General features: G+C 36.3%; 1 protein-coding gene across 3 annotated transcripts in view; it reads left to right on the top strand.

Moving 5' to 3' along the window:
- Window positions 1-14,641, top strand: part of ADCY2 (adenylate cyclase 2) — a 224,865-nt gene that overhangs the window by 161,662 nt on the left and 48,562 nt on the right. For all 3 annotated transcript variants that reach the window (XM_065628875.1, XM_065628874.1, XM_065628873.1), the window contains exons 14-15: window positions 2,967-3,064; window positions 9,463-9,547. In XM_065628875.1, coding sequence (XP_065484947.1) covers window positions 2,967-3,064; window positions 9,463-9,547 — 183 coding nt within the window. The remainder of the gene's footprint in view (window positions 1-2,966; window positions 3,065-9,462; window positions 9,548-14,641) is intronic.

Raw genomic sequence — 14,641 nt, 5'->3', positions numbered from 1 at the left:
ATAATGTTTTAGCTCATTTATCAATTAAATGTTACGAATATGATGTCCGAGACTACCTTCTTCTTTGTAGGGCTCTGCAGTTCACTTGAATTTCTTAAAATTTTCATGGTCTCGCAGAAGTGCGAGGAGGTTTGATAGCTCAAATTTGATGTAACTGGAGCAAAGAACTCCTAAGTTGCATCACCTACATCCTCAAAAGGCATTTATCAAACTCCAATGTTTTAATTTTTTTTTTCTTTGTCATGTCTCAAAGACTCCACCTGTAGTAATGATTGCCTTGTAATGATATCGGTTGCTCATTAGTTTTCTCCATATGCACTTGATGCTCACAATCATTCCGGGGAAACAATACTATAAATGTATTTCAAGAAAAATGCCTAGCTGTATTGGATTCAACACACTCAAATTTCTTCTGACTAATATCATAGAATCACAGAATAGTTTGGGTTGGAAGGGACCTTAAAAAGTCATCTAGTCCAACTCCTCTGCAATGAGCAGGGACATCTTCAACTAGATATGTGTGATAAAACTTGTTTGAGACATGTATGTGCAAATGGAGTAAATGATATTGTTTCTAGTCTAGTCTAGTTTCTAGAATAACGATCAGAATGAAAGATTCTTCCCCTTATGTGACTATCATGACCACTAGCCTAGAAAGTCAGGCCTTTTCTTTATTTGTGGCCTTGTAGAGCTTGATTGTATTTCTACATACTGACATAGCCTCAGCAGAAAGGTTGGAGAGTTGCCTCTTTCTGCTCTCTCCTAAGCCTAGAGCAGCTGAGAGCTGAACAGTTACACTGTCCTTCGGGGAAGTAAGAGGTAGGATTGACCACAACTGGCTGCATAAATGAGCAAACCTGATGAGAAGGGGGTACAGAAAGTATTACCATACTGCGTTCACACTGTACAGCATAGATCCAAGTGTCCTCTGGGTCCCATGTGGTTGTCGAATACATATTTCGTTATTTTTGTAGATATCTTTCAGTTCAAAGCACCTGAAATAATTCTCAGATTCTTTCACAGCTCAGCAGAATAGTGTTCTGATGGCCGTCTGCCAAAGGCATGTGTTGTAGGCCCTTGGCAATACATTAGGGTGCAAAAACTTTCAAGGCTCGTTGACACTGTGTAGAAGATGGCGTAAGAGAGAAGAAGCTAGACCTGGTGTGGTCTCATTCATGGTGTTTAAAGGGTACACTGGGTGGATCAAAGGTGTACCTTTAGTGTGGGTGGTGCTAACAGATAAATTCTGAAAGAAAACTTGTGAGAAAACCATCATATGTGTACTTTGGACCATCGGGGCATCAGCACTTGTGAGAAAATCAGAACGCTAAGTTATTCAGCTGTGTAGATGTTCCGTGTAGGAGTCTAATCTCTTTTAGACTACAGAATGCTAAGGAATGGCAAAGAACAAATTGTTCTTTCTGGATCGACTTTTTAATATCTTTCTTCACCGCCTTTTAATGAGTCACCAGTCCAGTCTTGACTTTAAAGAACTCAGTCAGACGCCTGCTTTTGATTTAAACAGGAGCTTTTCAAGACCTGGAATTACAGCAAGGTAATAAAGCAAAATAATTACTTAATCTAAAGACTGAGTTGCCTGACCTTACTGGGAAGTGTCTGGGGAAGTATGAAACACTGAAATGAATTTACAAGTTGGTTGGAATTTTTTGAGATTTTAACATCGGCTCAAGGTCCAAATTTGTTGGATAAGACCATTAAGAAACAACAAACATTCAACAGATGGAAAAACAAAACTTACTGCAATTGTACCCATCAAGCAAAGTCATATTTGTACCTCAAAATTCAGTTAGATATGTGACAAGGATTGCTTTTAATTTGTCATATAATTCAAACGTGAAAAAACACTGTTGGTTTGCTAAATTCAATTTCTATGTGTTCATGTAAAGTTTGGCGCACCAGTTTCAAGGGCAGAATGTGGCACTAAGCACAAAGACACAGCTGCGTGCCTGCAGCGAGAAAGCACAGCTCAAGCGCTTTCTATTTTACGAAGTTGGCACTCTGAGCACTTTGAGAAAATAATCTTTGGTACATTTTCTTTTCATAATCAAATCTTAAACTCTTGCCCTTTGAAAAAAACTTTGATAGTGTAAGTAACTTTAATAGACCCAATGCTTAGTTCATTTCCCTTTGAGTACTTAATTGGTTTCAATCAAGACATATCTATCTCAAATAGCAGAACAACTCTGATAAATATTTCATTACTTAATTCTTATGTCTCTAGACAGGCTACTTAGAGATTCATAAATAGATTTTTTTAATGACAGAACAGATCAAATTGACTATCTCCTAAGAATATCAAGTGTTTAGTAGTATCAGTGGACATATGAGACCTTTTAACACAGACAAAAAATATTTTAATTGAAGTAATAATATAGTCCCGGTAAATATCAGTGTGATGGCTAGCTATGCTGTTGGAAATAGAATGCTTATACACATCTGTGGCACAGTTTACACTTTTCTGCTTTGTGCGCTCCGAAGTTTCCTATCCAAATGACTGTTACATTTTTTTATAACTTTTTGAGCCCACTCAGTATTTATTAATAATTGAAAATCAGTTTGAGGAATTAATGACTAAGAAACTTGGAAATGGCTAAGAATGGTTGGTTCCTAAAGATATTTTAAAATATTATTTCACCTTTTTTTTTTTTAATTAAACTATTTGCAGTGAATTTGAGATAGTCCTGTTCTGTGGAAGAACAAGACAAAACCATTTGACATGGCTGATTAAGCTGTTTTTCAATAAGTAAAAAGATTCAATACTATGTCTGACATGCCCTAGCCCTAACTGAGTGGATGTGGAACATATCGAACAACAAGAAATTTACTTTTGCTAAATACTGCCTATATATATATATGTGCATCTTTAAGCTGAAATTTCAGTTGGGTGATATTTATCTGCTTTGGAAATTCTGTTTTTAATATTTGTTGGTTTTTTTTCCTTCTAGTATCGAGCAACTACTCTGCCTGCATTTAAGTATTATGTGACTTGTGCCTGTCTCATATTCTTCTGCATTTTTGTTGTGCAGATCCTGGTATTGCCAAAGTAAGTGGTTTTTAAGATGTACTCATTCCTATGTACATTTGCCCATTAATGTGAAAAATAAAAATGTATAAGTAAAAAAAAATCTCTGAATCCTCACAGAGGTAAATTCGTGGAAATGAAACTGAACTGCGAAGATTGTGGGTTTCAGCCCATTTTCAAGCTTGTTTCTAATTTTAAAAGCTGTCAATAACATGGTGCCAAGCATTAGTATCAATCCTTCATTCATTTTAGTTTTTCTCTTTGCATTTAAAAATGTGTTATGATGACAGGAATGAAATTAATATGTGTAGAAAAAAGTAATACAAGCTATAGGTTTGTGCAACTGAAATTACCCGTGAAGTAAGTGTGACAATTGGATGTTGAAGTGAGATTAAATGGATTGCTGAATTGGGACTGTGATTAGATAAATGTATTTAACATATTACTGTGATAATACTGCTTTATCAACTTGCAGATAAAGCATTACTGTTCATAAAATGTCTCTTTTTAAAACTAATTTTATAATATTATAATCAGTTGCTGGAATAATTATTTTTATCAGAATTTTTATATTGTGAGCTAATTTATATTTGTGCATATAAATCAGCTCTCTTTCTATCTGTGTATATTCTAAAAAGGTTGAGAAAACTGGAAGACAGTTCCAGTAAAGACTATTTTACTAGAATTCTTAAAATGGAATTTCACTGTTGATCGTTTACATAGTGAAAAGCTGATATTTATTTTATAGCAATTGTTTCCAAAGCCAACACTGTATACTCCCTGTGATACAGTATTTCTTTACTTATTGTCTTTTCTCCTGTGCAGCGCTTTCAGTGGTATTTGTAAACTCTGTTGATTGATCAGTCTTGTGCTGTAGTACTTACATTTTAATTCAAAGCCAGAAGGAATGTTTAGGTCATTATAAATTGACTTTCCTTATGGCAGATTTGTTTTATAACATGTATAAAGTTTTATGGAGTTCTATTCAGATGTTACAGCATTTTCTTTACAAAGGGTTTTCCAGCTAGCTTCTAACATGGAGACACAAGCTGCCAAGGGACACTTTTCCAAGAGTTCAGTGGGATCCTGCACATGAGGCATTACTATTGCAAAATATATAGCTAAGACTCATGACTAATTTTATTTGTCATTTTGCATAATGAGTATATTTTACAAGCTCATACTGTATTTTGAATAGTACAGGAATTAATTCTGGGAAATTCGTGGTTTGTGAAACACCAAAAACCAAACTTAGATCTAACTAGTCCCTTCCAGCAGTATGATTTATGAATCTGGTTTTATGTTTTGATTTCAGTCATAAAAATGAATCTAGATTTATCACCTGTCATGCATGTAGTAAGATGCTCATTTTGCTCTGTCCTTATTATGTCTCTTAAACCAATTGTGTAGTTCATTCAAATATATCAGATACGTGACATCAGTGAAATCCTGGGGATCTGTATTCAACTAGGAAAGTGTCCTCCCACTTGTAAAAGCACATGCTGATATTACATGGTCTTTTTCTAATATCAGAGCAAAAGATACATATGATTTATCATTTTCATTACCAAAATGTAAATTATCTTTTTGTCCTTTTATAAGGCTGCGTATTAAATTGAAAAAGCAATAGTGTAAAATCAAGTATTGCCAACACGAATGCTATTCAGCTTCAAGGGGTGTGTGGATTAACTTAAGAAATGCAAAAATGGAAGACAGAAAGGCAAGGTATTATACAGGCATCTGCATCTTTGCTAGAAAACTGGGAGCACTGCAAATTAAAAAAAAAAAAAAAAAAGTTAAAAGATAAAAAATCACCTATATATCACAAGTGTAGGTTAAAATGAACATACTCCAGTGCTTCAACTGTTATTTCCTTCCAGAAGATGGATAAATAAATACTCATAGTTTAGTATAAAATTCTGTCTAGCCTTTTTGTTTTCTTCCATATGTTATACAGGATTTTTAAATGGTGATCTAATGAAGACAAGGAGATAAACTATATCTGTCATTGGGTTTTATTGATTCACTATTCCATTAATCTGGTTTTGCAGCAGTGTAATATCATCGATTTCTGTGCAGGCACACACCTGCTGCTTTAAAGTAGGTTTGGAGATATTTGATGGTGAGTAACATCCAGCAAGTTGCAAGCAATAAGTACTATCTCCAAGATCATGAGACATTTATTTCAAGGCTGAAATAATTTATTAATGTTTTAATTTTCTCCGGCATCAATAAACGGATGTGATGTTTTCACAATAAACTTTACACAAAGTGGTAAATATAAATTTAATCACTTAAGCAAAATATTGGCATGAAATTTATCATGAAAAGTGTTGTGACATTAAAATGACAGGGAAGCTTGATCAATACATTTCTTCGGAAGAGGCCTTCACTGGCTCTCTGTCATTCTTGTTTTACCAAGTGCCAGAACTATCTCTAGTAATTCACAACACCCTACATTCTTCATTTGGGGAAACAGTCAACTGACATGGAATCGGTAGTGTTGTTTTTTGAAATGCAAACTGGTGAACTGATGAGAGTATATTCCTACTGAACAGGAGTTACTTCTTGTGCTATTCAAATGAGGTAGTTGTTTGGGGCTACGTTTAAGATTCTTCCCAAGTCTTCACTTTCTGAGGCTGCTATGTTCAAGAAGTTGTGTCCTTTTGTCCTGAGTCATGCCAAATTAACAATCGTCTTGTTCTACCCATGAAAGGTGGTTAGGAGGCCTTAACATAGTATTTTCAGTCAGGCACAGCTGGATTTCTTCATAGAAATGCTAGTACTTAAAAATTTAGTCTGAAAGCAGGTGTGTAAAATATAAGTATAAACAAAAGAAAACCATCATTTCTAGCTATTTTTTGCTGTATCTGATTAAAAAAAAAAGGAAAAAAAGAAGAAAAAAAGAAAAGAAAACTCAAGTTAGAATACTGAAATGATTTTTCCTTACACTAAAACTGTCATACAATTAGTCTACACAGCCATTGAATCCATTGATGGCTTGGTGAAAGCATCAGTTGAATTAAGAAAGCAATAGCTACTATTAGATACCAAAAAAGTCTGAATTCAGTATTGCCTTGTATAATTATCATTTGTAATTGCTTCATGATGATTTTATCACCTCAAGAGAATTTGCAAACAAATAGTTCAAACATGAATGTTAATTACCTGGCAAGCTAAGGAAATTCTCTGTGTCCCATTAAGGGGCATGTGCCATAAGTCACACATTTTCCTAAAAGCTACAAAAATGTAGAAAGAATATGTTCTCTTCTCCCCTTTTCGGTCTCTTCATCTTTGTAATAATTTTAATTTTTCTGTTAAAATATTACCAACAAGACATAAGTGTATATAAATACTTTTTTTTTTTCCCCAATCTCTTACCACCTGATGAAAATGAATTATTCAAAACAGATATTTACTGATGAAACAAGAAAAATATGAGAAGGATAGCCAAGATCATAAATTATTTAGACCTGGAACTATCTGAAGCCAGAGAAGTTCTCATATTGCTTCCTCAATTTTAAACTCTGTCCCTCTGTAGGTTATTGTCAAGGGTTGTCCTGTCAGGGTTCCTGGTGGGGCACCGTAGCAGGGAGCAGAGCTTTCAGAAATGAGATCGTTCCTTGAAGCATAGGAAGAGGCAAGTAAAAATTTGGCTGGATTATGGGATGCCAGGTGCTCTTTTGACAAAATGGTTTGCCCGAATCTGTCAATGCCATGAATTTGGTGACTTGTGCAATGCGTGACTCTACACAATAAAGGCGAGGTTAGTTTAGTATAAAGACCTGTACTGTTTCGTAATGTTCCAGTGATAAAAAAAAATAAATGCATGTTATGGCTTTCCAGTGGTCATTGCCCCAAATGAGGTTTGTTTATGGTGGCAATTTTTAGTATTTTGCTTCCCAATATAGCATTTTCAGCCCACTTCTTTCCTTCTAGGAGCAGCAGCAAACTGTTTTGGCTTAGCCTAACTGAAACAGAAGTCGTGCTGTTCCCAGGAAAGAAGTGGGTGTGTGGAGCAAAGACCTTGCAACTTTTCTCTGTGTATACCACTCAAAAGGGGACTCTAAGAGATGACTTTTCCTTTTGCTTATCCTCAGTCCTTTTCTCATTGTCCTGATAATCAGAATCTTGTTCTCCTTGCTATGTAATTCTTCTTCTTGTGTTGCCTCAATAACATCATTGATCATGGGCAACAAAGCCCTTTTGTTCTTGCCTGTTGCCCACGTAATTAAGGACTCTTTGCATACGCTCTCCTTATGCCATGTTAACTTTATTTCCTTTGCTCTCCAGTTTCTCTCACAAACATCTTAATTTCTTCTTCTATAAGGATGCACTCCAAACTTGACTTGTAAGGCTATTCTTCTGTTGAATCATTTCTTAAGGTGTGCAGGCTCCTTTTCTCTATCTTTTGTATCAGAAAAAGGATAACAATAGTTTGAAACACAGAAATGGTTACTTGAATAGTGTCGAAGGACGTACATGATTGGAAGTGTTTATGCATATACAGAAAATAAGTCTGCTAATTATATTCCTTTTCTTTCATCTCTTCTGTTGCTTACTAGATTTTAAATTCCTAAGAGTAGAGACTGTAGTTTTACATATTATGATATACAGCTTACTGTCTCGGTCTCGATGAGAAATTCTTGGAGAACATGTATTCGTAAGCAATAATGATTTTCAAATAACTTCTAAAAGAAGTATTATTATAACATTAATGCACGTTGTGAATTGCCAGTTGTTTGGTTTTCATCAGCTTTTCACATCAACCCAAAATCTGATGAACTTTTAGCATAAGAGGTTTTGTGAATGATTGACAGGGAAGCTCATAAATTACTCTCCAAAATGCTTTTAATGGCAGCTATACGGCATCAAATTGGTTTGTGAAGTTAATGCTTTTTTGTTCTTTCCTGAAAATAGCTTCTATAACACTGTTGTTAAAACAGATCAAAATGTTTTGCAATATTTGTACATAATCTAAGGAAATTGATCCATAGAGTTCTACTCCTATATTTTTAGTATTCTAGTTTCTAAAATGCATATATTTGAATACACATGGCATCTCGGAAGAACAGAGATGTATGCTTTTATTAATAATGTATTTTAATTCTGAATCGGTTTATGGAGGAGCTAACTTAAAATGGAACATTTATTACAGTTTTGTGGAAAAAACAAGGGATATAAAACTTATTTCTAGCATAATATGGCAATATTTCTAGGATATAAGATTTTATAAAATATTTGCTGGTGCTCAAAGGATTTGAGAGATATTTTTTAATTCTGTAAAAACGTCAAATCTGTGGTGAAAACTGAAAGCAGACACTCAGGTGAGTGAATCATAATTCATGATGACATCTAGTTCCCTTGCTTAAACAATTCAAGTTGGTCCAGAGCTTCTGATCTCCTCTTGGTATTCATTAAATGTAATTAGGTCTCATTGCATCTTTCCCTGGGCAGCCTTGTTAAGTAGCTCTTGTATGGTGCCTGATGGAGCAATTATGCTCTACTGTGGTGTTCACATAGAGAGATTTCCACATTTGCAGAACAAATGCATGCACAGATTTCTTCTGCATCCCTGTTTCTGTTTACTGAGTATCTGGTGATGCTATTTTTGCCAGACTTTCCTATTTATAACACACGAGAAACAGATGAGCGAGAACACTGAGTAAGGATGATTTCAGGAAGAGTATAGATTACTCAATTTTTTCGTTTAAAGACTGTTGTTGTTTTTTCTTTTCTTCATGGTGTTTAGCTTCCGTCCCTCTCCTGTCCTCTGATACTTCAGACTTCTGGCTGTCCAGTCAAATTTGGTACACAATGGAGTTTTCAGATGTATAGACTCCCTTTCCATTCATGAAATAGCAGTCACTATATTAGGGCTTTTGCTGACTGAGAGACTGGAGCACCACAGATACACAGGTTCTAGACGTTAGACACTGAAAACTGGACATCGTTGTCCAATGCTATTGCTTTTCCTAACTTGGGAGGAATGTACACTACCAACCAATTTATTTTGCAAGTGTAATAGACTCTTAAATTATGATATAATCAACAGCATAAAAATAAAATTAGAAGGATCTTTAAAACAGGTTTTCTGAAGTAATAACAAAACAAAACAAAGCATTGCTGCTGTTAATGCACTCTTTCATTTAAATTATTTGTGTGGAAGTTATTACCTTCTCATGGTCATAGTTTTGCAAAGTGGGAGGTAAAGCAAATTTAAGCATTCCTGAGTTGAGAAAATGGCTGGGAAAAGACCTGTATTTCTGGTAAGGATTGGAATTGTTTTTCCATGGTGTTGATGTTTGGAAATTGCAACTTGCACGCAGTAATTTTTCCTGTCATCAGTACTGTACACAAAGAAAGGTCATGCTACAAATGTGTAACAGAGAAATTAACACATTTTTCTTTTCTTGTAGAACATCTATTCTTGGAATTTCATTTGGGGCTGCGTTTCTCTTGCTTTCCTTCATTTTGTTTATCTGCTTTGCTGGACAGCTTTTGGTAGGTATTCAAGGAAATGTAATCCAGTAGTTAACAGTTTCTTTTAAATAACATGTTCTTATTTTGCCAAGTCACTCTGCCTTTGCAGAGTACCAGTTAAATGAGAAAAGCTGGCACACTCAGGCTTCTGAGGACATTGTTTTGTCCTTCTTAACGTAGTGTAAAATGTCCTCATTTATCTGAAAAACAGAAAATGCCAGTGGAGTGACTGTCTGTACCTACACTGATATTTTCTTCCCCTTGTGAAGCTGGATCCTCTGAGAGGTTTGCATTATTGTTTGATAGGTTGTCTTTTCGAAAATTTTTGCTATTGTGCTTACAAGAGGTGATTTATCTTATGAGTCCTTTAATTTGGGGGACTATGTATTTGTTTAAGTATTGTATAAGACCATTTTCTGAGTTTAGAGAATATTTCACAGTTAGAATTTAATTTGATATATACAAATTTTATAGTAAAATTCTAATTTTGCCATTGAGTGGTCCGAGTGTTATTGTAATGCCTATTAGTGTACCTAATACTATGCTGAATTTGAGAATTTCACGAAGATTTGGGTAAACTCTTCAATATTTAACAGTATAATTTACAAGAATTATTGTCTTGCAGTTATTCTGAAATACATCCAACATATAACTCTGTCTTCAGCAAGACATTTCAGGGTTTGTAAAAAAGTGAATGGAATTTGACTTTGGCAGGTAATCAGGAGTAAAACTATCTGTATACTTGTCACTTAAGCCCCACTTCTCCTTTTCTATCTTTACATCTTTCCACAGGCTCCCATGGAGAAAGCTGAAAGATCTTTAAAAAAAAAAGCAAAACATGCACATGGGAAAGACAATTACATTACTATGCAGTAAAACTGTAAGGAAAGGTGGCCTGGTAGTTAAAGCAAGAAATAGAGGAAGCAGGTTTTTATAATTTCTCTCTCTTCCCTTGTGAGGCTTGTAATTAACCAGGACGTATTTAAGAAAATGTGATGAATGTACACTTCAGTTGTCTTTCAGATAAGTCAGGGATGCTGCCACTGCTCAGAAATTAATCTGAGATATAATGCAACAGTATTTTAGAATATTTTAAATCCTTGAAGTGAGGTCGTAGAGGTATTCCTATTACTTGACAGCAAAAATTAGTTCTTCTATCATGTCATACTTGATTACTGTTTGTTATTGACATAGGAGTAAAATGATGGAGTCAGAATGCTGCTGTTGAATAAGGAAATTTTTTAAAAAAATCTTCAAGGAAAAGCTAGACTTCTTCCTATAGGAAAAAGAGGTGCCAATGAAATAGTAGCAGAAAGTGCTGAGACATGCACTCTCCTGGGGTTTTCATTTTCAGGAGGAATACAAACATTATTCTGCACTTAAAACAATGCTTAAGCAAAAATCTCAAGTCAGAGTTGAGGAGTCATGCCACTTGAGTAATTTCTAGCACCTACTTTCAATGCCATTTTTCCTGTGTCTTGTATGTACTGTAAATACTTCCCAGAAATAGAGACCTATGATTGCATTTCTGTTGACTTGCAAGATGTCATGTTTTAACCTAAATAGCTTGAAGAGGAGCTATTTATATCTATGTCTTTATGAGTTCAGCTGCTCTAATGCAGAAGCTATGCTGCTAATGAGCCTTTCAGCAAGTAAGTTGACCACAGTTGATGCAGCGCCATCTTTCCTTCACAAGCATGGACATAGTTCTATAAGGTGATAGATGAGAGGCAGCTACCGAAAGAGGCAATAGGTTTATCTTTCCCCTGTCCTCTGCCTAATATTTCTTCCTTCACGTCAAAGTCCAAGTATTGTTTTGCAGCTTTAACCACATTGACATCCTATGTTATATTTCAGAAGCATGTCCATTGCAGTATGTGACCCATAACTCTACATGATTTCTTTCTAGAAGAAAAAGCCTCAAATTCTCAAGCAAATAATTATCAATATCCAGGTTTTTTCACTGTAGTGTCAATGTTAACAGAAATCAAGCTTTATTGTCCTAATCCCGCTTGAGTTTGGGGTATTTTTGGCCAGTGTGGGTTTTTCCCATCTCTTTTTCTTAAGGGTACATTTTGGACTGTGCTTGTGTACACACACCGGCACGTATTTACAGAGTTTAAAATCACCAAATACCTCTCTTCTAAAAATGCACTTAAAAAAAAAGAGAAGTGTTGGGGCCTGACTGACCCTGACAGATGAACTGTGGTGGGTCAACCTCAGTTATGGGCCAGACACCCACCCAGCTGCTCACTCACTGCCTCCTCGGAGGGATGGGGGAGGAAAACAGGAGGAAGCTTGTGGGTTGAGATAAAGGCAAGGAGATCGCTCACTAATTACTGTCATTGACAAAGCAGGCATCACTTGAGAGTGACAGAACACTGGAACAGGCTGCCCAGGGAGGTTGTGGAGTCTCCTTCTCTGGAGACATTCAAAACCCGCCTGGACACCTTCCTGTGTAACCTCATCTGGGTGTTCCTGCTCCGGCAGGGGGATTGGACTAGATGATCTTTGGAGGTCCCTTCCAATCCCTAACATTCTGTGATTCTGTGACAATTAATTTAATTTATTGCCAATTTAAATAGACTTGGGTAGCAAGAAACAAAAACAAACATTAAAGCCATGCAATTCCTCTCCGCTCTCCCAAACTCAGCTTTACACCTTCTCTCTAGACTCCTCTACCTCCCTCCAGGCAGCACAAGGGTGGAGGGTGCTCAGTACATAGACATTTCTCTGTGCTGCTCCTTCTTCCCTTCACACTTTCCCACTGCTCCAGCGTGGGGTCTCCACAGGCTGCAGTTCCTTCAGGAACATCCACCTGCTCCGGCACAAGTCCTCCATGCACTGCAGTGTGGACATCTGCTCCAGCATGGAGTACCACCCCTGCTGTTTCTCACTCTTTTTGTTCCTCGCTTCTCTCTCTGCCCAACATTTTCTGCCCTTTCTTCCCCAGGCTTTCCCCAAGGTGCCTGCCCATGGCTGAGAGGCTCAGCTGTCACTGCATTATGTGCTTTTCTCAATACCTTGAGACTTGGCCCGCTCAGTGTCCACTGATTATAAATGGCTGTCACCACTGCAGACTAAGTCACACAAAAACCAACTTTGAACAAGTTTCTCTGTATGATTTTCATTTCCTTGGTAAATGAAAAAAAAAAAAAAAATCCAGACTGCAATGCTAATATTACCAGTGCTTATGGAATTTAATTACAATATTGTAAGAAGAGATTTATGCTCACTCTTTCACTCTGAAGTTATTATTAGTTGATCTTACTGTGCAGCAGCCCCACAGCGTGGTCCAACTCAATCTGTTGTGGAGTGATAATATCAGCCATTAAATAAGAACAGGAATGTTTCCATCAAATGATGCATCAGAGCAGTAGCACAAATAATGAGGTTACAGAATTCTCGAATCTGCCTTTGCGGCCTGTGATCCCCTGCCGGCCTTGGGCAGACAGGCCGAGGGCAGGGAGGGCTGACAGCTCCAAGAGAAACAGTCATTTGCCTGTAGGCGTTAAACCTTCATCAGTCCTAACTAAAATCAGCGTATGTCGTGAAACTTGAAATGGATTTATATCTTTCCTATTCTAATTATTTCCTTGTGCCCATGCTTTTTTTTTTTTTTAGATAGTCACAGTATTCAGACTTATATCTTAAGATTATGAGTATTTTTGGTCTTAAAGATCCTTTTTGGCTTATATTTTCATATTTTACATGTTAGCTGTTCTTTTTTATTAATTTTGAATATTTTCTTTAAATTTTCCTTGAGAGGTTTCTTTCCCAAATTACATTCAGATAAGAGGACAGTGATTGTCCTTTAGCTCATATATTTTTATCTTACTGAAGTATACATGAGTTCATAGAACAAGTGTGAAATGCCTCAGACCTGGCAACTGTTAGATGTATTTTACCTCCTGATATGAATGCAAGGAAGCAGAGATCTGGTTACCTAAATGATACATTGGAAAATGTAATGCAATCAATAGGAAAAAAACCCACAGTAAGCACGTAAAGGAAAGATCCCTGTGGTAGCTGAGGTAGCTTGCCAAAGAAGTATTAGTCTCAAGCAGATGTTCCTGGTGCACTGATTCAAATACTGTCTCAAAAATTTCCTTCCGTTACCCGGGACATGTGTGCACTTAATTGATACAACTTACTCTTTGTGCCAATTATTTTCCATTAATATGAAATTTTTTTTGTTGCATATGTTTATACCTTGTAAACCTATTTAGCTACTTCAGCTAACAAGGAAGATTAGAAGTAATAACATTTCTTTCCTATCATCTCATCTGAACATGTTTATAGTCTCTCTTAAATACCCAATTGAACCATAGAATTAGCAGAACACAATGCCAAAAAAACAAGCATCAGAAAATAATTGTCTCCATAGTTGAGAAAGATGTTCTGATTTGAGGTCATCAGACCACCTAACAAAGTGCAGCCACTACATGAGCAGTCCTGTCCCTGCTAGAAGAATGCATATTATTAGTGTATTAGTTGCATTACACCACCCCACTGTATGAAGAGTGAGACACAATCTTTACCTTTGTTTGCAAGGATTTGTATCTTACTCTACAGCAATTGGTATTGGTACTTAACAATCAGAAAGACTTTGTACAATTAAGATACTTTGAAGTTCCATAAGAACAGGAATATCAGCACCAGCACTACTTGGAAATTATTTTTGACCTGGAATCTTACCTCTGATATGAGCGTCTCTCTTAATGCTGATAAGAATGAAAGATTGAGGCCCTTCAGTTTCTTCAACCGTAAGGCTTTGCTTGTAAATTCAGATTAAAACAAGGATCGGAAAAGGAAGAACCCAGAGAGGCACTTCGGCGCTTACAGCAGGATCCATGAGGGAAGTTCACCAAACCTAAAAGTCATTCGAATGAGTCTCTAGCACAGGCACTGCAATGGCAAATCCATCATCACTAAGTTAGGTACTATATTCAGATTTCAGGAACTGTTAGAAATGTACTGATTTCAGGAACAAAAATCCTACTCCTTACTCCTCTTGAATTATATGTGTATGACGCTCTGTGATTGTGACCAACTGAACAAGTTGCCTAGCCTGGTGAAAAACACAAGTTTCTTCTGTCTGTTGTGCCAATAACT

The sequence above is a fragment of the Caloenas nicobarica genome, chromosome 2, assembly GCF_036013445.1.
Source record: "Caloenas nicobarica isolate bCalNic1 chromosome 2, bCalNic1.hap1, whole genome shotgun sequence".
Taxonomy (NCBI): Eukaryota; Metazoa; Chordata; class Aves; order Columbiformes; family Columbidae; genus Caloenas; species Caloenas nicobarica.
Note: the sequence above shows the minus strand (reverse complement) of the source record. Positions and strands in the feature narration are given on the sequence as shown.